The following is a 25358-nucleotide window of genomic DNA, read 5'->3' as shown; positions in this document are numbered from 1 at the left end:
CTTGGAGGGCTCTTATGCAAAACCCCTTTCAATAGCATTTTGATGCCAGACTACACTGAAAAAGGAGGATTCATGGACAGACATACTGAAATGGGAGATGAATGAACCTTGACAGAAGAATAAGAACGGCCACAGAATAAGTTACACAAACATTGTAAAACAAGAGAACAAGAATAGGTGATTATGTTGTTGGCAACAAACTAGAAAACCTTTTCCATTTGCTAATAGATAATTTTATAGTAGTATTCCTTCTTGCTTTCATTTGTACATCTTCAGTAAACAGGTGCCTAAAAGGAATTATGATCCTATCACCCAGGCAGTCAACTGAAAATGACTGATGTCAGAATGTACTTAACCGTGTTCTTGAGTGAGTAGATTCATTCTGGTAGGAAACTTGTGGTAATTGCCCCTGGCTATTTCTTTAAGAAGGGACAACCACAGCTGCCTGGGCCACAAGGGAGCAGGGTTGCCAAATTTCCAACCAGCCAGGTAGGGACAAAAATAAAAAAAAAAAAAAAAAAAAAAAAAAGGTCTTTCACGACAAGTGAAGACCCCCCCCCCCCAAAAAAAAAAAAAAAGGGTCTTTCTGTAATGCAGACCAGAGTTCCGCACTAAGCATGGAGCTTCTCGTGTTTAATGCAACACAAGTAGCTCCGTGTTTAGCGATTTTTGATTGGCCCGTATACCAGCATACGGGCCAATCAAAAATCGCTAAACATGGAGCTACTTCTGTTGAATGCGGAACTGCAATGTTCCGCATTAAACACGAGAAGCTCCGTGTTTAGCGATTTTTGATTGGCCCGTATGCCGGTGTACGGGCCAATCAAAAATCGCTAAACACGGAGCTACTTGTGTTTAATGTGGAACACAAGAAGCTCCGTGTTTAGCGATTTTTGATTGGCCCGTATGCCAGGTATAATACGGGCCAATCAAAAAAAAAAAAAAAAAAAAAAACAAACAAAGCGGAGGCTGGCCGGGATTTAAACTGGCAGGGCAGGACTCGGGATCAGGCTGCTGATCTCGGGACAGTCCCGCCCAAATAGGGACGTCTGGCAACCCTGCAAGGGAGTCATCACAATGATGTTGGGGGATTCCTTTTGAAACTTCAGAAGTACCCTGGATATTAGTAAAAAGGGTTAGGATCGTTCCTGTCCAAAGAAAAGAAAAGTTATCTGTCTTCTAGGCCTTCTTGCATAGAGTCCTGGAACAGAATCTTGCAAGTTGATTGTTCAAAGAGCAGGCACACAGATGAATCAAATAATGGAAGACCTCCTGATCTAGTTTCTATTTGTGAGGGTCTGCCCTGGTCTTGCTAAGCAGCCTCTACCACACAATTTTGCTCTGATGAAATATAGGATGCATACAGAGTGAGACTGTGCTCTAAAGATATATCCCAAGCTAATATGGCTGGTCTGCAAAACAGGTATGACCTGGTTCCCCCTTGCTTGTTGATGTACCACATGACTGCGGTATTGACTGAAACCACTTGAAGAGATCTCGGGGCCAAAGATAGTTCACAGAGTTGAGTGCCTTGATCAAGGCAAGCATCTCCTAGATATTTATGTGCTTGTGTCTATACTTGATGTCACACATCCCTTGCAATGTTGTCCCTCCTGAAACTGCCCCCCAAGCAAAGTCCAAAGCATTTGTGGTGACTGACTGCTTTGGAGAAGGGAAGAACTGGATTCAAGGATATCTGTTGTCTCCACCAAAAGATCTCTTTTTTGAAAAACCCCAGCACTGAGATTTGAAAAGATAAACTGTGTTGATGATGGGACCAAATAGATTTCCGATACTGCTGTATCTTTCTCAAGTGGAATCTTGCCAGGAATATCATGAGAATCATAGAGACCCAAAATCCTGAGGTATTCCCTCATAATACATGAAGTGTGAGTGGAAAACAGACACAGATCTAAATAAAGATCTATTTATTCCTATGGAAGTAAAGCTATTTGAACCGAGATGTCTAGTTGACATCTCAGAAACACAATTCTGTGTGAGGGAGTCAAGAAAGACTTATGATTCACACACAAATTGGTTCAGCAACACCCATTTTTATAGGGATATAATACAATCAAGTACTTAGGAGTATGGATTAGAAAGGATTATGTTACGGCAGCTATGGATATGTGGGAAGAGACTAAACAAAGGATAATGCAAAAAGTGAGAAATCAGAAGCTTCGTTTTATGGATATGGATAGCAAGATACAAGCAGTGAAAATGTTTTTAGTCCCTTTAGTTTTATACACAGATCAGGCATATTTTAAGCAAGCAGAAGAGAAGTTGCGGATAGCAATTAATAAAGAATTGGAAGATTTTGTCTGGGAGGGGAAGAGGGCAACAGTCAAGTGGGAGAAGCTGAGCTTTCCAATAGAGCAAGGTGGTTTGGGATTACCTGATTTGAAGGGGTATGTCACAGCTACACAGTCAAGACTCCAATACAAAGCACAAGTAGAAAGCTAAAATCCAAAAAGGAAAGGGATGATGATGAAATGGGGGGAAGCTCAAGAAACAAAGAGAGACTGGGTTTTTGGAAGCAAGTCTCAAGGACAATAACAATGATACAGAATTGGGGATTGTGCAAACATTATAATACTGAAGTTGCTGAAAAACACTGGAAACATCAGCCACAAAGCATAATAGAAAATGATGAAGTCTACATCACATGGGATCACCCATTACCAATAATTCAAAAGATAGATGTGAGAAAAACAGATACAGTGGTCCAAGAAAATAAGACAAAAGTAGCATTGATCACTGAAATCAGTATATGCAGTGACTACTGTGTCTTGCATACAGAAATCGCTATACACAGTGACTGCGTTTTGCATACAGAGACACAGTCATAAAATATCAGGATTTGCAGGCAGAAACAAAAGCAACGTGGAAAAAAGATACCCAGACAGTTCCAATAGTAGCAGGAGCAATGGGTCTTATAAAAAAGAATCTACAATCATTTTTAGATATGTTATCGATACATGTAACTCTGTACGAACTGCAGAAGGAGTCATTACTGGGTACATTGTGGGTGGTGCGAAGAGCACTTCTGGCCGACATCAAAGACTGAAACAATACTAATTTCATGTACTTTAATCATACTTTGACTTAAGAATGGGGTCCATTCCTGCCATAGTATTAAAAACGCAAAAGATTTACAGTAATTAAAAATATTATATAACAATATAATAATAATATTATACTCAAAGTAGCAGAAAGTATTCTAAAAACTAAGCCAACACTGGGGTGGAGAAAGGAGATTCTGCCAAAAGGGATTACTGCAATTAGGGGTACAGTGAATAGGCAAGAGGGGGCTGGAATTTAGTGGAGAAAACTGGCAAAAGAACCAAGGTATTTCGAGCAAATAATTAGAGAGGAATAGGTAAAAGAATGAGAAGAGGCCAAGAATTCATTTTCAGGCTAAAGTTTGCCTTCCCTATCAGAATATAGGCAGAGAGAAAGAAACAGGGGATCCTACATGAAAGACCTGCGCTGGTAGAGTTTTTAGTAGAATCTAGAACAGAAACTGCTGTTAAAAATGGATAAGTGGTAGTCCATATGAAATATTGCATGATAACTATAGGAATCAATCAGAGGAAGTTAGAATGGACTGTGAAGAGAGACTGATAAACAATTCACATATAAACAATTGGGGATACATGTATGTCTCCCAAATAAGCAACAAAGTCTAGAAGATTTAGGATCATTGCTTGGAAGTGTTTGCATATGTAATTTTACACCCCAAAGAGACTCCAAAGAATTCTTCCTCAGGTAGATAGCAAATGTTGGGGATGTGATGGAGAAGAAAAAGATAATTGGGAACATATTTTTTTGGGAATATAATCAGTTGGCAGACTTTAAAAATTCCCTGCAGACTACTCTATTAGAAATGCTGGGAAAGTAAACTGGTGTAACTAAGGAAATAATTTTTTTTCTGAGCTGTGATACAGAATCGGAATTGTCTAGACATAGTAAAGCCTTGTTGAGTTTAATTCTGGTGGCTGCTAAAAAAGCAACTGCCAGAAAACGGAAATCAAAAGTCTAAACCATTTGTACTAGTAGTGAATATAGTAACAGAGATAAAAACTGGAAGTGGAATCTTTAGAAAAGGTGAGGGAAAAAAATAAAAGAAAAAAATGGGAATTGTGGGAACAATACATGCAGAATCATTTTATGGAGATAGAATGAGGTTTAAGGGAAGGTAGGAATTGAATGAGATGTAACGTTTGACAATGACTAGATAGGTAAGTGATGTATAATGTTTGTAACTGAAAATATGTCAATTTTTTATTTATATAAATGTACAGTTGTCTATGTCATAAGTGATAATTTAATAAAGATGTTTTTTATTAAAAAAAAACACTTTTGAATGTTATCTTGGAATTCCAACCTGTGTAGAGAGATCTCTCACCCAAGAAACAAATTCCTGACACTCTGAAAAAAGACTGCAAACATAAGCATGTCATCTAAATATAGAAGAAAAGGTGGATACCTTACAGCCTGCAATGAGCTGAAACTGCAGCCAAACTTTTGCAAACACTCTTGGTGCAGTATATAGTCCACAGGGTATGGAAAAGAAATGATAACATGATCCAGACACACAAAACCTTAAGAAACATCTGATGTCTGGATGAATAGGAATGTGAAGAACAGGTGGAAACAAAACAGTCTGACCTGGGGGAAGATGAATGACCCCTGGAAAGGAGGAACTTCCTCCTACTGACATTGTTACCTTGATGAATGATGTGCAGAATCCATTTGTCTGATACAATTTATTGTCAAAGTGGAAAACAGAGACTCAGACTTTTTGGAAGAAAAAAAAGTGGCCAGGGTGGGACGGGGCCACAAGGTCTCTTGAACAGACATTCAGACCTGCTGGATCTCCTTGGTTTTGGAAGGTTTGAAAGATTTCTTTGGAAACCCTTTGCCATTTCTACTTAAACATCTGTTTGCCTGAATTTGTTGAGGCTGTCTAATCTATTTTGCCAAAATTGAATGAGGCGATAGAAAATCCCTTGGATAATTTGGAAAAGGAGGGCTGAAAAATCTTATGAGATTCCTTGGATCATCTTGCTCCTTTCATCCCACTTTTAATCACCTTTGCAGCAGAGGGGCCAAACATTAAATCTCTATCTAAGGGAGAATTTAAAATTAGTTTTTTATTATCATTTGAGAGGTTCTGAGAATGCAGTCATGCAAATCTCTGTAAAACAGTAACAGTGACCATAGCCCAGGAAGAAATATCAACATCTGCATCATATACACGCTGAAAACAATGAGTAGGATCTATGCAATAGAAGAAACTAAGTTATTTAAAGCAGATTTTCTTCACAAGAAGAAACTGCAGATAAAACATTCCTCACACTTTCACAATTAATCAGAACAAACACTAACATCCGAGCCTGACAATTCAAAATTTTGAAAATCAAAGTTGCAAAAGTACATATTTTTCCCCATATGTATCAATAATTTCCTCATCCTTATCGAAAAGATGAGGACTGGAATTAGCTAAGTGCCTAGCAGCAGTGGGATCAACAACAGCTACAGCTGCTGGGTCAGGTTTGGGGATAGTGCATAAAGTTTAAAAGACTGAGAAATGTTGGAGGTGTGAAGGGTAAGAAAGAGGTAGATGGGAACATATTTTCTGGGAATGTAGTGAATTGATGGACTTTGAGGATTCCCTGTGGGATGCACTGTTGGAGATGCTAGGTGGGTAGATTGGTGTGACGAAGGAGATGATTTTTCTGAGCTATGATACAGAATCGGAATTACTTAGACATGTTAAGGCCTTGCTGTGTCTAATAATGGTGGTTACCAAAAAAGCAGTTACTAGAAAATGGAAATCAAAATCTAAAGTAACTATACTGGGAGTAGTGAATATAGTAACAGAGATAAAACAACTGGAAATGGGATCTTTAGAAAGGGGTAAGAGCAAACTACACAGGAAAAATGGGTATTGTGGGAACAATTCATACAAGGGAGGAATGAGATTTGAAAGGTGGAAGGACTTAAATGAGCTATATAATATCTGAGTGAGAAAAAGTGGGTAGATTATAAGTGATGTATAATGTTTGCAACTGGGTGTGTGTCAGTGTGGTTTGTGATGTAAAATGCTTGCAACTAGGATTGTGTCAGTGTGGTTTGCTTTCATTTATAAAAATGTATGACTGCCTATGTAGTAAGTGATGGCTTAATAAAGATGTTTAAAAAAAGGCAGGAACTGAATAATTTATGTAATACTGCTTAGGTTATATGATATATAGCAATATATGTGAAGTATAATGTTTATGTTAATATGGTTTGATTACTTTTATATGAATGTAAATTTGTCTATGTCACAAGTATTAATTCAATAAAGATGTTTGAAAAAAATTAAAAGACTGAGGAACTTTGCATATTCTGTCTGCCTTTTTAAGGTCAGCTGGCTGACTACCATAAAAATTACAAGCAGTAACACATACACATTCTCTAAAGCTGACAGAACAGCAAGAATGGGTGTGGGTTCTGGAAAATTCTTCTGTAACAACTCATAGTACTTTATGAGTGACTGAGAAACCTCAGTGTTCTCACAATGAAAACACTGACACGTACTACCAACAGTCTCAGAGAAAGAGAAATCCCCAAAGGGAGAATCGGACAATGACCTCTCCTCTGAGCCTGAAAAAGAAATCTTAGGGAAAAAGCCTGTATCCATCTCTGCTTCTTCCTATTTAGCTTCGGTATCTTGAATCTCTTCAGGAAAACTGCTTTGTAAGAAAGATCAACAGCCTGAATTAAACCCTGAGCCAGACCCAGTAAACTACCCCTAACCAAACAAATTTGAGGAAGGTTAGAGATATGCCTGGTTTTCTGTTTCTTTTTGACAGGAAAAATAGGGCCAAATGTGTTAGTAATGGCAGCAGCTGCCTCCCCAGGGATGGACACAGCATTCTGACACAACACGGAAACTTCTCCTGTTCCCTCTTCCAGGACTGACAAAAGTATCTCTCCCTTGTCCACTGAGGGAACTCCAACAGCTGCAGAGGAAATGGATAACTCCTAATCCAAAATGGTTGTAGGTGCTACACCACAGGAATCCTCAGTCACCCTCCTGCAGTAGAGGCAAACTGCTAGCCTGCTGTGGTGGGAAACGCTGTTTGCTTAACTTTTTTCTGTTTATGGCTGGAAGAAGGGCTCAGTGTGGCACAGGTAATATGTTTCATGGTCAAGCCAAAAATGGTGCATCTTTTCTCAGAGAAGACAAGCAGTAACTGCTGGTAAAACTACCAGTCCACAAAAGTTATTTTATGACAGAAAAAAAAAACACAGTAAAAAGCACTTTACAACACTAAGTCTACCCCACAAAAGAAACTTAAAACTTATTTATTTATTTATTTGCATTTGTTAACCGGGTTGGTCCAGCTGGGTAAGAATTACCCTTTTTCAGTGGAGACCTGAGGGGAAAAGCCCCAAACAGACATACAAATAGAGACAAATTAACAATATTACAGAGGAAAACAGTATTATGGATACAATGGATAAGAAAAACTTTTCTGTGAAAAAGTTGTGTTTAAGTTAGTCTACACTACTTTTAAACTGAAAGAGAAAAAAGTTAGTCACAAGACAGTCTTAAAACACAACACTTCTAGCTTTAAAATATGTTTCCTGATGTGGAAATAATAAAACCAATGAAATTAAGAACTGGATGTTGTTTTTCCCCAAAGGGAAAGTACAGTTGTGAAAATCCTACCATAACAATAGATGTATTTCTCTTCACTGCTGCTGTAAACTGGCCGAATGTTGGGCTACCTTGGCAGGAAATCCCTAAGGTGAAGAATACCACAACAGTGATATACAAGGACATCTTATCTGCCCAGAAAAGGAAAGCATAAGCTGACTGTTGATCCTTGAAAGCCTCAAAGGAGTGTACTCTTCAGTGGTTGTAAACCTCTGAAGGGCTGCGCCCAAACTTGTCTTTGAGCTCAGCTCAAGCTGCTTGACAGTTTGGGCATGTGGACGGTGTTCTGAAGCTTTGGAAACTGCCCGGCTGTTATATCCTTGGAAGGATGTAAACCATACGCAACTGCAGCAGTGAATACTATGATGAATATCTGCTTTAGCATCACTTCCCCATTTCTGTAAGAAATAAGATTCTAGCTACAACAATATGATGTGATTCAAAAAAAAAACAAAAAACATGTCTGGTACTCTCTCCACCATGTGGTTTGGTAATGCTGAAAAGCTGTGCTAGACTTACACAACCCATTCAGAAATAGCTACTGTTCAAGGGAAACTGGGACAATTCTCAAGATTCAATGCAATACGAATGAATAATAGTGATATTTTTCCTACTTCCAAATGAAGGTCAGCTCTGTCAGTGGCTATAATAACTGTGTGCAAGACAGAAAGAACATAAACATACAGCTACACAAAAGGAAGAACAATATGGCTGAAAACGGTTTATGAACTTGAGGTTTTCAGACAATTCAGTGAAAATGGCATTACTTGAATGGGGTCAGTATGAGGAAGGATTACTTCTTATTCCTCCAGTGTGCAATGTCCATGGAGATGATTTCATTAAATGCAAGCTGTGCATCTACTCTAGTGGGTTAGGGCAGCTTTGCCCACAAAATAAAAAACACTATATTGAGGTACTGAAGTGCACAAGCACTGAAATACAACGACTGATGCTGGCATTACAAAAATATACTTACTGAAAAAAAACACAACATAGTCAAAGTAACAAAATGAATACAAAATGAAAATTTCCTTTTGACATCAGTTAACCAAAACCAAACCATAAAGTTCAGATTTGCTTTCTGTGAAGAGTGGCAGTGTTACAGAAAGGGTTTTTGGTAAGGTAAGGTCTTGGATTGGGGTTAGGGTCAGGGTTAGCAAGCATCAGCAAGGAATTGAAGGGGCCTTCACCCCCTCCCCATGTGCTAACCCTAATCCTAACTTTGCTCTGAACCCCAATCCTACATGTTGCTCTAGCAAAAAACATTTCATTAACACTGCAACTACACAAGACACTGAGATGCACAGCAGTACACATGGACAGCATTAAATCTATCCCCTTCCACAGCGCACGTGTAGACACACACACACACACACACACACACACACACACACACACACACACACACACACACACACACACTCCCAAGTCCTAATTGCTAAAACCTTCAGTATATCCGAAGGTTACAGCACTAAAAATTGAAACTCACATTAACTCACCCACACACACTATCACCTTTCCTTCAACATATGCAGCACTTGATAAGGAGTACTTTCCATGAATTTTCCAAACACTTCACTCTTCCGATGAGTTAACAATTCAACAAAGTGAAATGCACTCATACGTATGCAAACTTAAAAAAAAAATGTGGCTGAATTTGGCTGCTGGCTGTGAGTCTGATATGGTCATCTTCCTGAAGACCCTTTCCAATAAAAGTTTGAAGATACTATTTGACTGGATGTAAATACTCACATGATAATATAAACAAAAATTAACCAGTCAATTGAAGCTGCAAGAATACATTACCAAAAGAAAAAATAAAATGACACCTAATTGCTCACATCAATATAAAAATGTTTTCTCTTTCCAAGACAAGTATCTAACCTGCCTTAACATTTTTCCATGTTACAGATAAATAGTGGTAGATGAAAATATATAATACCTGAGAAGGTGTCTGGCTATTGTACTCCTGTCTACAGTGACTCGAGAGGAAGGTAACATCACAGGATCTATCATCAGGGTGCTCATAATGGGATCCAAAAAGTCATCAGGAGCGTCAGCATAGGTCTCTTCCTCCTGCTGTTGTCGATCAGCGAGGGACTTGAAATCAATAACAGAAACAGTAATTTAAGTAAATTAGCAATAGTACTTTTACTAGCATATACATAAGCCTGCACTATGGTAGTGTCACTAGTTCAAAATACCAAGCTAACTCCTACTCAGACTGCATTTTGCATGGTAATTCAGTTCAATTAACAAGAAGGGCACATGACAGTCCTGCCTGGGGAAAAAACAGCTTATGGGATGGTGCATCTTTTTTGACCATTGCAAGGTAAATAAATAAATGCATGGATACTACAGTAAGGAGAGGGGACAAGAAATAATATAAAAATACACATCGCTGCTGTGCAAGTACAACAGGGACCTACTACCCCAGCTGTCACATATAAGGGGATTGAAAGAGTTAGTTGTGGAAAGAAGGCACACCTACTAAAGATAATAGATAATCAGGGAGACTGACTCTCTATAAATATATATATATATATATATATATATATATATATATATATATATATATATATATATATGTACGTGTGTGTATGTGTATATATATATATATATATATATATATATATTGTTGTATCTTTCGGCTTTTCCTGGTTAGGGGTCGCCACAGCAGAACTCCAGTCCGCTAATGATTGGCAATAGATTTTTACGTACCGAGTTGCCAGTCCTGACGTATAACCTTCAACGAAGGTACACCCATTTATGCATGTCTCCACACAGAAGACACTTTAGCTGAGAATCGAACAGGACAACGTCTTACTGTGAGGCGACAACGCTACCACAGCACTATATATATATATATATATATATATATATATATATATATATATCTATATACACGTGTATGTATGTTGTTGTTGTGTCTTTCGGCTTTTCCCAGTTAGGGGTCGCCACAGCGGAACTCCGGTCCGCTAATGATTGGCTGTAGATTTTTACATGCCAGCCCTGATGCACAACCTTCAACGAAGGTACGCCCATTCACGCATGTCTCCACACAGAAGACGCTCTAGCTCAGAATCGAACAGGACAACGTCTTACTGTGAGGCGACAATGCTACCGCAGCACCACCGCAGTTTATATGCGTGTATGTATGTATGTATGTATGTGTATATATATATATATATATATATATATATATATACACACATATATCTATGAGAAGACATGCACACACATACAGAGTCACAATAACCCTTACCCTAACATTTGTTTTGCACTTTAAGGCTCTCATGATTTGTCTTTTATGTTCCACCTATTACTAAAGGTCTCCAAGGCAACAACCTTTTGTCGGTAAGGTAAGATGATGCTGTAAAGCTACTACATCATCAAAGAGCAGTGCTACTTCTGTCATGGCTGATCTTGGGGTCAATTAACATCTGACCTACAGTCCTTAACCTTTTCAACTTTTATTTCATATGCAGCAACCAAACGCACCTAGGAACTCAGGATGTAACAGTCTGATGTCAGTTATGGCACTCACCACGACTAGCTGTACAACAAGCAAACTCTGCATAAGCTGTAACACAGAATTAAGTGATGTGACAGAGAATGAATGAAAACACATGCATTATAGTTAAAATATTACGGGAATGTTTGGGAAAGGTGGCTACTACCACTCACCTTGACCCGTTCGGCCAGGTTACTGAAGGCTAGGATCATGTCACCTGGTTTGTTAATTTTCTTTAGCACTCTGACAGTTTGCGCAAACAGCATTGGGGAATAGGAACGACCATCTTTTGGAACTGTTGCACAGAAGTTCTCTTCATCTCTGTAAGCAAAGAAAAAAAGTGACAAAATGTACAGTTGTGTTAGACTTACCATATGTGTAGATGTTCGAGTAGATCAGTGTTGCGGTACTGATTCTAAGGTGTCTTTCTGCCATGCATAAGCCTGTGACTGGCCCAATTTCCAAAGTCTTTGCATCCATCCCTAGACAACAGACAACCAAGGACCAATGTTTGGATGTCAGGGTATAAGAGGGGCATCAGTCAGAGCAATCAGGCTTTGTTGGCTGTGTTAAGCAGTGTGATGTCCGAGGACAACAATCTTTCCAGTTAGCAATAGTTTTAGAGAAAAATAAATGAAGATTTTAACCATGGACTAGTAATATAGGTGATGGATGAAAGATACTCCTTGAAAATTCCAACAGGTATTGGGGGAGAAGTCAGCAGATAGAGGAGTAGGGTGGGAGTGTGTACTGCAATATTCACCTACTTGAATATCTACAGTTTTGGCAAGTGTAACAAAACTGTACTATGTTCTTTGTAGTCAGTGTTGCAGAACTGATTCAGGACTCCCAAAGCATAAGGTTGGGGGAGGGTAGGGTCTCTGTTGGACCCTGGGCAGCAGGTTTTGTAGGACAGCAGTAGCCAATCCTGCCTTAGCCCTGGAGGCACTGCCTTAATGGTAATGCTTTGTAAAGGTGTGGACAGAGGTCCATATGCCAGCTTCCAAAAAGTTCTGGGTAGGGACACCTTTAAGGAAAGCAGTGGCGTCTGCCCTGTGTCTTCTGAAGTGAGCCCTGACATGGGCTGGTAATGGCTTACCATAATGAGGATAACAGAAGGTAATGCAATTGGCTATTTTGAATTGAAATAGTCTGTTTGGAAACAGGTCTACCTTCTTTCCCCTTCTGCAAAGGCCACAAGCAGTTGCTCTGTTGTACTTGGGAACTTTGTTTGTTCTGTTCAGATAATACCCAGTCAGTCAATGGACATCCAGGGAATCTAGCATTTGTTCAGTTTTATTTTGCAAGTTTGTAAAGAATACTGACGGGGGAATAGCTTGATTCAAGAAGAGTTCAGATAACACCTGGGTCATAAAAGTGGAATTGTCTCACGTTTACCTGTCCTAGTGAAAAACAATTAAAGGATCTTTGCACATCAGGGCTTGTAGCTTTGACACCCGCCTGGCTGAAGTGATAGGTATGGGGGGGGGGGCTTCCATGGGATTATCTTGAAAGCAGCAGAAGCTATTGACTCAAAAGGTTGCAAGTTTATTTATTTATTTTTTTTAGTACATAGTTTAAGCCCCAAGAAGAACCCAGGTTTTTCCTAGGAGGTCTTAGAAGTATAATCTCTTTTAGGAACTGTTTAGGTGGAGGCAAGAATAAATGGGGGGAAGAGGTGAGGCAGACAGACATGGCAGAAGCAAGCAGCTTGATACTGCAGTATGAAAGGCCCTTGTGAAATAACCCATAAAGATATTTCAGCACTAGACTGATGTCTGCAGGAGGAGGCATGATAATTTTGAAATGACACCAGGTTTTTCTATTTAAATAAGTATGACCTTCTGGCAGTTAGTTTTCTTGCCTTTCTCAGGATAGATAACACCTCAGTAGAATAGTTGGCATTTTTTGTGTTAGAATCCAATCCTCTATATTGTTCATTTGTGTGTGGTCCAGTGAGGATGAATGACAGACCCCTTTAGATGGGTGAATATATCTATCACCGGTGTGAGAATGTAGTATCTCCCTTTGCTGAGATTCAAGAGGAGAGAAAAACAATGCTGCTTTGGCCAGGATGGGGCAAAAAGTATGATGCTCAGCCTGTGTGATCTGACTTTTATCAGTACCCTGGAGGTTCAGAGGTAACAGTAAAAAAGTATACAGGAAGGGGTCTATTTGAAGGAGAAAGCATACGCTTTCGATGTACCTACTTGTCAAGTTCTTGAGCAGAACCTTTGTAGCTCTCTTTTCTGATGGCAGGCAACAAAAGTCTAAGTTGGAGTGCCCATTTGATGGGCGAGTTCCAAGAAGATCTCTCTTGTCAGCATCCATTCGTTATGGTCAAGGTTCCTTCTCAGAACATCTACTATGGTATTGTCCTAGCCCAGCATTTAGGATGCTGTAAGTGTCATTTGCTATTCTTGTGCTAAGAGCCAAATCTTGATTGCCAGACTGCACAGGGGGTATGAATGAGTTGCCCCTTGTTTGTTTATGTACCACATGACCGTGGTATGGTCTATCCAAATATGCAGTGCTCCTGGAGACAGGTTGCTCTGAAAAGACTTCATCACTAGAAACACTGCCAGCATCTCTCTGGTTTATGTGTCGTTCCTTTGCCCTGGGATCCAGATACCCTGAAACTTCATGAGTCCTAAGCTATTTCTGAACTGTTTGTGATGATACCCTTGTCTATCTCTGGTACAGTGAAATTTGCCCCTGGATTCTGCATGATGGTGTTTTCAACCAAAGTACCTCATTTTTTAAGCAGGGGAGAAGAGGCACTAAGTTTTCCAGGGGGTGATCCTAAGTTTTTTTTAGAAAACATTGGAGTTTCCTCATGGGTAGATTTGCAAAAGGACTCCTTAAAAGGCATCCCAGGGCCCTTAGCTATTCCCTTTCAGAAACCGTCTGCCTTGGCAGTAAGCTGTGCAGATAGTTTGTCACAAAGGAAATTGTTTTGGGGTAGGAAGGCCTTTTGTTGTACTGTATCTATCAATGTACCCAGAAAAATAATTTTTGTCTGTGGCTGAAGTTAGGACTTGCACAGGTTGAGAGTGAGACCTACACCTTCTGAAAGCAGTCCATGACAACTTTCAAGACTGTCCAAAGTTCTGGGATGAATTTTCCATGGATGAGGCAATTGTCCAGTTAAGGGTAAATGTGCACCCTTAACATTCTGCAATAGGATATAACTGGAGTTAGGCATTTAGTGAAAACTCTGGGAGCAGTGGAGAAACCAAATGGTAGGGCAAAGAATTAGTAGTGCAATCCTGCTACCACAAACCAAAGACATTGCTTGTGCTCCTTTGCAATAGGAACATGAAGGTAGGCGTCTCTTCAGTTCTAGTGTAACCACGTAGGCTCCTAAAAAGATCACGGGTAACAGTTTTTGAGGGATTAACATTTTGAATTTGGGAATATGTAGGAACTTGTTTAACACTGATGGGTCTAATACTAGTCTTCAGGTGCATTTCTTTCTGGGGACTAGAAAGATCCTGGAGTAAAACCTTATTGCTTCCTCTCCAACAGGAAATAGCTGAATGGGCCCTTGCTGCAGAAGTTCTTGCAAGATGGGGAGGGGGGGATTCCTCTTGGTCTTTTGGGGGCTTTTGCATCCCTAGGCAAGGGAGAATTTCCCATAAATGAATGAAATAGCCCTTGGTCCTTGTTGATGAGTTGCTACTGCTACAAGTAAGAAGAAAGTATTCCTACTACAGGGGAGTGGGAAGTCATGGCTTTGTGGAGGGGTGGGAGCTGTGCATGGTCAAAACTGTTCTCTAAGGGTGGAACACAGTCTTTGGATCCCCAGGTCTAGGTTTTGATCAGGTTGCTGTCTTCTAGATGATCTTGGTCTCTTAGCTTGGGGAAGCTTCCCCTTATCTTGTGTAAGAGGCAGAGGCCAAGGCTTAGAAGGGTCATTCCTATCATATCTAAGTATGAGAGATAAATAGAATTATTTCGCAGTTTTTAATGCTTCCCCTTTTTGTCCAGTTTCTCAAAAACTTTCTTTACAGGATCATATGAAGTTACTAGGCTATTGGCCCTGAGGCCCTTTCAAGCCTAGCCAAGAATTTAGCCCATGTTCCAACAAATCAGCACCATATCCCACTGTCAAGCAGGGACACAGGTGGAAACCCAGGGGTGAATTTTCTGTTCCCCGTCCAGTTATCCAGGTTGCACTTAAAAAGGTTTAATGAGGTACTCTGATTTAAGTGGAGAGGAAGTCTACTCCACAAAAGGGGGAGTCTCTGGGACACAAACCTGTCCTGCCAACAAGTCCTATTGATGTCACAGACCAGGTTGATATAGCATGTGCGGGTTACTTGAGTGGAGCTTGACTTGCGAATATGCAGCAGTCTCATCAGGGCGGGGTCTAAGATTGCTTTTTATGCCAGGCAGAGGTCACCTCAAAAGAGTCTGTAGGAGACCGAGTAGAGAGATAGGGCTTTTAGCCTATCTGTGAAGGGTAGATGTTTGAGGCCCTGGATTCTCCGGGTGAGGAACATCTGTGGACTCTCCAGCTGCTGCATGTGCTTTGTGAGGTACATGCTGAAAGGGGCACTGTACTCAATAATGTGTCTTACAAGGGAAGAATACAGGGATGTTATGACCATCCTGTCCCAGGATGAGATACCTTTACTATTGAGGTGGGCCATGTAGAACGCTTTCCGTACAATGGAGGCAATATGGCGGTCAAAAGTCAGTTTGCTATCAACCTGGGTGCCCAAGTCCCTCACGACTGATTGCGGGCTTAGTGCCTTATTATCAATTTGATAATTTCTGGGGATGTCATTCTCCCCAAAAGGGATAATGATGCATTTTTTGGCATTCAATTTGAGGCCATGTTTCTGGTACCACTCAGTCATTTGTTTGGGTGAGACCCTCTTGGAGGATGTCCACACCACTAGGGGAACCAATGACAGCACCCAGCTTGCAGTCATCTGCAAACGTACGTCAGCCACTGCCCACTAGATTTGTCTGCACCTCTGAGAAGTATATCCCAAACAGCAGAAGCCCCAAGACTGATCCCTGGGGTACACTGCTTGTTACTGGTCTACTACTTGAGGTGGCTTCCCCTATTTTGACTAGGTGGGTTCCATCAGTGAGCCAGTTTGCTACCCATCTGGTAACATATGGATTGATGCCTAGTTGAGACAGTCTACCTATTATACCTGAGTGGGGAATAGTATCGAAGGCCTTGGCCAGATCAAGGTAGGCGGTGAGCACCATCTTCCCCTCGTCTCTGGCCTTGGTGACCATCTCAAAGAAGTCGAACAAATTTAACAGGCATGACCTCCACTTGACAAAACCAGACTAGGTGTGATTAAGTGCCTGGAGGTTGCCTCTGCTGGGGGCCCAACAAAAGGAACTCCTTATCCAGTGAGGTATCCAGGAGATCGGCCTTTACTTGGTCAGAGAGTGGCCAAGTCATCAGACAGGCATGTCTATGAGTGTCAGAACCCATAGCAACTGCTCTACATGATGCATTCAATGTATCATTAGAGAATGTTTGGATATCTGTAGTGCTGATCTAGCAGTCTCCTGTATGTCTCTTTGTAGGGCTTTGTCTGTAATGCCCTCTGCCTTATTAATGACTTGTTCCTGTGAGGACTCTTAAGCACTTTAACATGTAGAACTGAGAATTAAGAGCCCTCATAGAGAGAGGCTAGTAGATGAGTGTGTGTGTGTATGTATACACACACACACACACACACACACACATATATATATATATATATATATATATATATATATATATATATATTTTTTTTTTTTTTGCCAAATCTATCCAACAATCTTCTTTCTCTGTCACTAAGTACAGCACTCTTAGAGGCTCATTAGAGTAGACAGTGCTGAAGGATCGGCTTGTGGGTTCTTGTACAGGTGCCTGTGGGTGTCCAGCACTCTATAGAACCAATCCAGTTTCCTTGGATTAGGTGAGAGAACATCTGAGTACAAAGAGATGTCATCAAATACATTATCTAAAACTACATGAACCAGAGGTATAGCCAGTGGTATTGGAGAAGGCAGACTTAGAAGCTCTCTATAATGGGTTTGGGTCTGAAGAGAATTCTTTGCTCTCCCAATTAAAGGTCTCCATCTTATGCAAGACATCTCCAAAGCTAAATCCTCAGGGGGAGAAGCAAAAGACAGGGTATAAACCAGAATAAGGGTAGGACTGAGGGGGGAGGTATTTTGAACAAAACTGTTCTTCCTAATCCTCTGATCCTGAGGAGTCAACATCTTTCTGAAAATAAACATCCCTCCCTCTTTTACTGGAAGAAGCATCAGGGGTAAGCAGTTGTGCCTGGCTGGCCTCTCTAGATTTCATAAAGGGTGTGATGCCCCACCACTGACCCAGTAATCAAGGATCCTCAATCCTCACCACTAGGACCAGTGGGGGATGTACATTTGGAGGAAGACAGGTACACACACAGTATTTCCAGATGCATCAAGTGCAATTTCCTTTACGAGCACACAGGGACCACAGTCAGTCTGGGACTGGTTTCTCCCTCTTTCTCCAGATCCCCAATAAGACTCCCCACTGGCATAGCTACAGAGTTGAGATCTCAGCTGAGTGTCCAAGCCAAGACCTCCAGCACCCTTTCTGTACAACCAGTGTTTCGTGTTCCTGCCCAAGTAGCTGACACACAAACACACTTTGAGGTTTGATTTACACACACACACACACACACACACACACACACACACACACACACACACACACACACCTGGGAAATGCTGGCACAGGTTTACTAGCTATGCCCTATTCTGCTCAGACTATAAGGTAGTTATCACTGCCTCCAGCCATGTCCTTATCAGCTACTTTAAGGCCTTAACCAAAGGTGTCCAATCTTTCTGTATAATGTTACTATCAATACAAATGGCAGTTTGACCAAGAGCAAGACTATTAGGAGTGAAAAGTTATTTAAAATGGATGATGACAGTCTTGTCTTACTTACTGATACTGCCGCCTGCAGCTTCTGTGTTGGCGCCTAGTAATAATAAAAGTCTAAGTAGCTTTTAAGTGCTGGAACCAAAGTCTGATTAGCTGCTGTTTTAGTGCCTTGTAAAAAACAAAGTCTGGTTAGTGCACATAAACTCTGCAGACTATAACCTTCTCAACAGTATATTACTATATTTTTTGCGTAGAACTAAATAACGTGTATATAACAGATGACCCATACAATACTGTACAGTTTACAGCTTTAATGTCTCCAGATTTGCCCTCAGTATAGCATGAAAGATATTTTCCATTAAGCATATCTAACAAGAAACCAGATCAGATCTCACATATATGCATTCTTATGAAAGCAGTCTTTTGGGAACTTTCAAAGTCATTACTTTGGTATTTTCAGATGTCATACAGTTTTGTTCATTAAACTTTTAGGGAGTCTTTTCTGTTTGAGAATGTTTCTGTATGAAAGTAGTCTTTTGATACTTCCTGCACTTGATGTCATGCTGTCTGTTAATACGGTCCTTTGTGTTCTGTTTCAAGGTGAATTATGTAACAGTCTAGGAAGTCTGTTGATTCTTGCACCTGGGTCCTTATCTGTTTCCCTTGAAGCTTGTACCAGACACTGTACATTCAGCTGAATAACTTTTTTAAGGAGTTATCCTTAGTAGCATTTTTCTTAAGCTGTACCAGACTTTCATGTTACATTTACAGATGAATGTCATTTTATTTTATTCTTAACCTTTCAGCAAACAGAAATGCATGCATCTAACTGGCTATATTTTCCTACATATATTGTAGCAACAGTAGTGTATATGCATCTAACTAGCAAACAGGTGCACATGCATTTATAAATCTCTAAATATATATCTTACAGTTCCCTCTGTTTTGTTTCAAAACACTAATATGCATTCTTTGGTATTATGATTTACGTGAAACATATCAGGAAACAAAAACCTTTAGCTTTCTTTTGATGCAGCAAGTTAACACAGTTTTATATTGTCAACACAATAACAAGCATTACTATTAAAATTTGATGAATTTAATTTAACAACTTTTTTCTTTTGAAGACCATTTTGTAAAAATGTTCCACCAGTTATGAACTGTATTTTGCAACTGCTCAATGCTTGTGAATTTTTACTGCAAAGGCACTGCAATCTTGTTTTTTTTGGAAAAAACACGTCATACATGTCAAGCTTTGAGTTGTTACTATACATACAAATGAACTGAGGAGCAATTTCTGTGAACAGTGTAAAACTTGACTGCAAAATTGTCTATTTACACAGATAGAAAACATGTTTTATACACTGAAGAATATTGTTTACATATTAAACCATTTACTGTCTTTTGGCTTTTCCCGGTTAGGGGTTGCCACATCGGAACTCTGGTCCGCTAATGATTGGTAGTGGATTTTTACGTACCGGGTTACCAGCCCTGACGCACAACCTTCAACGAAGGCACGCCCCATTCACGTATGCCTCCACACGGAAGATGCGCTAGCTGAGAATCGAATGGGACGTCTTGCTATGAGGCGACAACGCTACCGCAGCACCACAGCATACATTTGCTTGTACAGATTGTTTTTGTATTTGTACGTACATGGGCCGTAATGTACACTCAGTCTGGTTTACAAACTTAGCATTAAACTGAAGCCTGCTAATTAAACATTACTGAAACACTAAAAATATATTTTGGTATTTTTGTCTCACTACCGTACATGTTGATAGTGCCCTAATCACTTAATATCAATAAAAAGGCATGGTTGTTTTTTAATAATTACCGAATTATTAACACAGACCAATATGTTTTTTCTTGTACCTTTTTTTTAGTCCTTTCTACAGTACTGTTTACACAGTCAGCGTAGAATTGAAAAGTGCCCTTCCCCCTGTAGTATGCAGCATTTTATTGTAGTATTGTTTATTTGTTTTATGCTGTGAGAATTGAAAAGACATCTATGGCTACTAGTAAGTAGTAGGTATTTGTACCCTCCCTTTATTGTTTGCAAGGGACCTGAATAATTTATTGGAATTGCATACCACGGCCCATTTACTGGCTGTACTTGGTGTAACTGAGTTTTTTTTTACTTTTAGCATTTACCTGCAAATAGACTGTTAATGACATTTATGCACAACTACTTCTTCTTTCAGCTTTTCCCGGTTAGGGGTCACCACAGCGGAACTCCGGTCCGCTAATGATTGGCAGTAGATTTATTTATGGGTGCAGAGGTGCCAGCTCGACGTCCAACCTTCAGCAAAGACACGCCCATTCTACACATGTCTTTTGAACGCCACTCGATCACAGGGAGGACATGCAGACTCCACACAGAAGGCGCTCCAGCCGAGAATTGAACAGGAGAACCTCTTGCTGTGAGGCAACAACGCTACCTCTGCACCACCGCGGCTGCTCCACAACTGTGATGTTTTATTACAATTACCAAACAGAATTTTTGCAGACTCTCATGCTTTTTGCTTAGTGCTGCACGTGAAAAACATTTTATTTCCCCAAGATTTCTTGTAGCTACCCATCCCAGCCTGAGAAGATTCTTACTTTTTTCCCCTTTCTGTGCATTCTAGACTCTTAAATCATAAATCATAATACACCTCTGAACCCCTTCAGCACTTTCTTTCCCTTCAGTCATTTGTTAATACACTTGCAACTTGATATTAGAATGCAATTGAAAAACACTTAAGAATTATAATAAATATTTGTAATTTACATAACAAACTTGGGTTTTATTTGTAGTATTATGCACTCAGTGCAACCTTATATTACTAACATTGCTTTTGAATGCTGTTTTTGCTGGAGTCTCTGCTATTTCTGATGCTATTATACAATTACAAAATATTGTAAGAAGGCTTAACTAACACATGCTTAAAACAGATAATTTACATTATTTACATTTGTTGTTGTCTGCCTTTTGCTCCTGTGCATTTTAAACAGATGCACTTTAGGTGAAAATAAAATACATGCATGTTAGTCTTGTGATCTCATGTCTTAACTGCTTTTAACTACTCTCATTTGATTTCTATGTCCTAAAACTGTTCTGTTATTTGAAATAGTAATTTTGAAATTATTTAACAGCTTAGTTATGAGATGCCCCTGCCTGTAGGCTATGAGAACAGTGTCATACGTTTTACATTACTGAGAAGTGTCTTGCTTTAACTGAATGAAAGTTGCATTAGATCCTGCTGTGTATGCTTACCATTTTCTAAATGTAGAGTAGAATGTTGTAGATCATTTTCTGTCAGCGTAATTAACTGCTGGGTCAGATCTTTTTAACGCTTTACTAACCAGATTCTTTTTGTCTTGTGATTCTGCACAGACTGTCTGATATGTCTCAGTATTCTGTTCTGCTGACTCTAAAGCTCCTATGCGCTTCTGAAAAACTGTTTGCATATGTTGTTTTAAACTTTCTGAATTCACTCTGTCTGTCTCTTAGAAGTTTATTAAATCTTTCTGTCAGTTCACCATGAACCTTGTCTCTGTTCTTATTTGTTTTGTACCATGCAGTGACTTTCCACTTTTGCCTAACAGGATGTACAGAAGATTCTGTCAATAACTGACTTGACTGCTGTTGTAACTCTGAAATTAACATTTTACATGTGGTGACAGGATATGGTGCAAGTGTATGACCCCTTATCTGGTTGTTTACCATTAACAATGGTCTGAACTGTACTTTTATGACATTGCACACAGAAATCAGTTTCATACGACTTGCACAATAAACATTTACTGTCATACCAATCATGTTTCTGTTTGAGATACTAGTCAAACGTAATCCATTTACATAATTCCTGACTGACAACTTGCCCTAGTAAGGTTTTACATTTGCTAATTTGCTGTTTATACAACTTATGTAGTCCAAAATTGACACAACAGTACTACTGTGTTAACTACCTTTTTTACTAGCTGATTTACGACATTCATGCTGTTATGATAACAACAAAATGACAGATGACCACTCTGCTTACTGTAGATGGGTTGAAAACTTTTGTAGTTACTTGAAAAGCTGGTATAATGAAGCTGCCAGCTGCAGATTCGAACCTGAATTTTTACCAACCTGGAGAATTTATGGCACTGCTTACTTCCTGCGTGGCAGTCCTAACTCTGGATTCAGATGTCTGAGGAAAGTACAGTTTTGTACCTACCATAAATATAGATGTTCGAGTGTATACACTGCTACAGTCATTACACTTGGGTTATCCTGCCGTCAGGAGGTCCCTCAGTCGGCCTGAGTTCCAAAGTCTTGGTCTGGCGTCGGTTGCTGTCGCTTCTTCCCTGACGTCAGTGCAACAGGGGTATATAAGATGCAGCCGACGCCATTTTCTTCAGTTTTTCTTGCCCCAGATGTCAGGTGCCCCCAAAAAGGTAGGCAATGCAAATTGCTAATAAAACATACATATGAAGAGCAATCTAAAAATTTCAGTTACCAGCAAATACTCCCCATAGGTAGTAAAGGGTAGCAGACTTCGGTATGTACCAGCAAGTAAGAGGGGAAGGAGGGAGGGTAACCTGGACTGCAGCAGTGTATACACTCGAACATCTACATTTATGGTAGGTACAAAACTGTACTATGTTCACTGTGTTACACTGCTGCAGTCATTACACTTGGGTAGAATCCCAAAGCTGAGGTAGGGTGGCTGGTTCTATAAGGCATTAGGGGTGGCTATAAGGCCCTGCAGCACAGCAGTGGCAAAGCCAGCTCTGGATTTAGAGTAGAGAGGCAGATGGTAATGCTTGGTAAAGGTATGTACAGAACTGCAAGTTGCTGCTTCCAAAATATCCTTGGTGGGTACTCCCCTGAGGTAGGCAGTTGAAGTGGCTGTTGCCCTGGTAGAATGAGACCTAATGCTGTTAGGTACAGTTTTGCCATGGTGCGTATAGCAGAAACGTATACAGTGTCCTATCCATTTTGAGATGGTCTGCTTTGAAATGGCTTTTCCCTGTGCTCCTGCAGCATATGCTACAAACAATTGCTCAGTTTTCCTGAAAGCTTTGGTTTTGTCCAAGTAGAAGTGTAACTGTCTGTGTATGTCCAAAGAATGCGGAAGCCTTTCCCCTTTATTCTGTGGGTTGGGATAAAAAGTTGGCAAGTGAATAGTTTGGTTTAGAGCCACACTTGATACCACCTTTGGCATAAAAGTAGGGTTTGTTCTTAAAGACACCCTGTCTTGGTGGAAAATGATGAAAGTTTCCACTGCCATTAGTGCCTGTAATTCTGAAACTCTTCATGCTGAGGTTATTGCCAGGAGCAGAGCAGTTTTCCAAGAGAAATATTTTAAATCTGCTGAGTTAGCTGGCTCAAAAGGAGGTAAAGTTAATTTTTCCAACACGAAGTTGAGGTCCCAAGCTGGAGTTGGTGCTCTATGGGGCAGTCTTATGTTTTTAGCCCCTCTGAGGTAATGTTTTAGCAAAGGATTAGAAAAAATAGGTGGATCCATGTTGTAATGAGCAGAGATGGCAGAGGCGTGGATCTTGATGGATGAAAAGGAGAGGCCTTTGTCCAGCATCTCAGTTAAATATTGTAGTATCTGAGGAATATTTGGGACAAGAGGGTCAAGGCTGTGAGCCTGGTTCCAGGCACAGAATCTCTTTCACTTATCCGAATAGGCTTTCCTGGTGCTAGGCCTTCTGGCCTCCAGAATGACATCCATAACAGCTTTGGAGAGAGACATTGCTTGCTTGACTAAGGAATCTGCCATGCAGCCAGGTTTAAAGTCTTTAGCTGGCTGTGAAGTATCTGATTGTTGTGCTGAGTCAGATGATGTGGGATTTGAAGCAAAATCCAGGGTGGACCTTGTGCTACGTTCTTTAGGATTGGGTACCAGTGCTGGCGTGGCCAGTCTGGGGCAATCAGGATCATCTTTGGCTTTTCTTGCCTAGCTTTTATGAGTACCTTTGGAAGGAGAAGTAGTGGTGGGAAAGCATATACTTGTAGGTTTTTCCAGCTGAATGAGAGGGCATCCACTTTCCATGCTTGTGGGTGGTAAGTCCTTGTGCAGAATTTCTGTAGCTGCCAGTTAATTGGGGATGCAAACAGATCTATTTCTGGGCTCCACCATTTTTGTGTTATCATTCTGAATATTTGTGGATGTAATTTCCACTCGTGCGGATCCATGATGATTCTGCTTAAGTCGTCAGCCAGTGTGTTCTTCTCTCCTGGCAGGAATTGTGCTTGCAGATGAACTTGATAGGTTAGAGCTGTGTTCCACAAAGTCATGGCTTGTCTGCAGAGGGGATAAGAATGAGTGCCCCCTTGCTTGTTTATGTACCACATAACTGTGGTGTTGTCTGTCTTTATTAGTAGTTGCCCTGGATGCAGAAGATCCTTGAAAGCCATAAGGGCATTTTGTACAGCTAGCATCTCTTTTTGATTGATGTGAAGATGCCTTTGTTCTGCGGGCCACTTGCCCTGAATATATTTTCCTGCCATGTGTGCTCCCCAGGCGCAATCCGATGCATCTGTTGTCAGTGTTTGCCTGGCTGTGGGTTGAGTGAAAGGCTGTCCCTTGTTGAGGTGACATGCTTGAGCCCACCATCGAAACTCCTGTTGAAGGCAAGGAATTAGTGGTATTACTGTTTCCAAACTTTGACAGTGTTGAGACCAGACACTCTTTAGGTACCATTGTAGTTTCCTCATATGCAGTCTGGCATATGGAATTAGTAGTATGCAAGGTGCCATGTAACCAAAGGCCTGCAGAATTTTTCTTGCAGGGAGTTGGGCCTTTGTTGCCATCAATTGAAAGTATTGAGTCAGTTGTCCTTGTCTGGCGTGAGATAAGCCATCTGGGCCGTTGTATTCAAGCTGGCACCCAGGAATATTATCTCTTGTGAGGGCACTAGTTTTGACTTCTTTTCGTTTACTGTGTACCATAGGCAACTTAATAACTTTTTTACAAACGCCAGATGCTTTAGAAGAATGTCCTTGCTCTCTGCTTGAATCAGGCAGTCATCCAGGTACGGATAAATTTGAATTCCTTTCTGTCTGCAAAATGCAATTACTGGTGCCAGGCACTTTGTGAAGACCCTGGGCGCAGTAGATAAGCCAAAGGGCAGTGCAGAGAATTGGTAGTGCATTGAACCAGCTATGAATCTGAGGTATCTTCTGCAGTTTTGTCTGATAGGGACATGCAGGTATGCCTCCTTGAGGTCCAAAGTTACGAGCCAAGCTTTCT

At 40.4% G+C, this 25358-nt stretch overlaps 1 protein-coding gene across 2 annotated transcripts in view; it reads right to left on the bottom strand.

The window, feature by feature from the left end:
• Nucleotides 1–25358, bottom strand: part of UBE4A (ubiquitination factor E4A) — a 1266879-nt gene that overhangs the window by 126608 nt on the left and 1114913 nt on the right. For both annotated transcript variants that reach the window (XM_044080891.1, XM_044080892.1), the window contains 2 exons: nucleotides 11402–11549; nucleotides 9657–9814 (listed from right to left, as the gene is read on the bottom strand). In XM_044080891.1, the coding sequence (XP_043936826.1) occupies nucleotides 9657–9814; nucleotides 11402–11549 (306 nt within the window). The remainder of the gene's footprint in view (nucleotides 1–9656; nucleotides 9815–11401; nucleotides 11550–25358) is intronic.

Source organism: Protopterus annectens, chromosome 8.part0 (assembly GCF_019279795.1).
Source record: "Protopterus annectens isolate FY-2018-M chromosome 8.part0, PAN1.0, whole genome shotgun sequence".
In the NCBI taxonomy this organism is placed as follows: Eukaryota; Metazoa; Chordata; order Ceratodontiformes; family Protopteridae; genus Protopterus; species Protopterus annectens.
The sequence above is the reverse complement of the archived record's forward strand: the minus strand, read 5'-3'. Positions and strand labels throughout refer to the sequence as shown.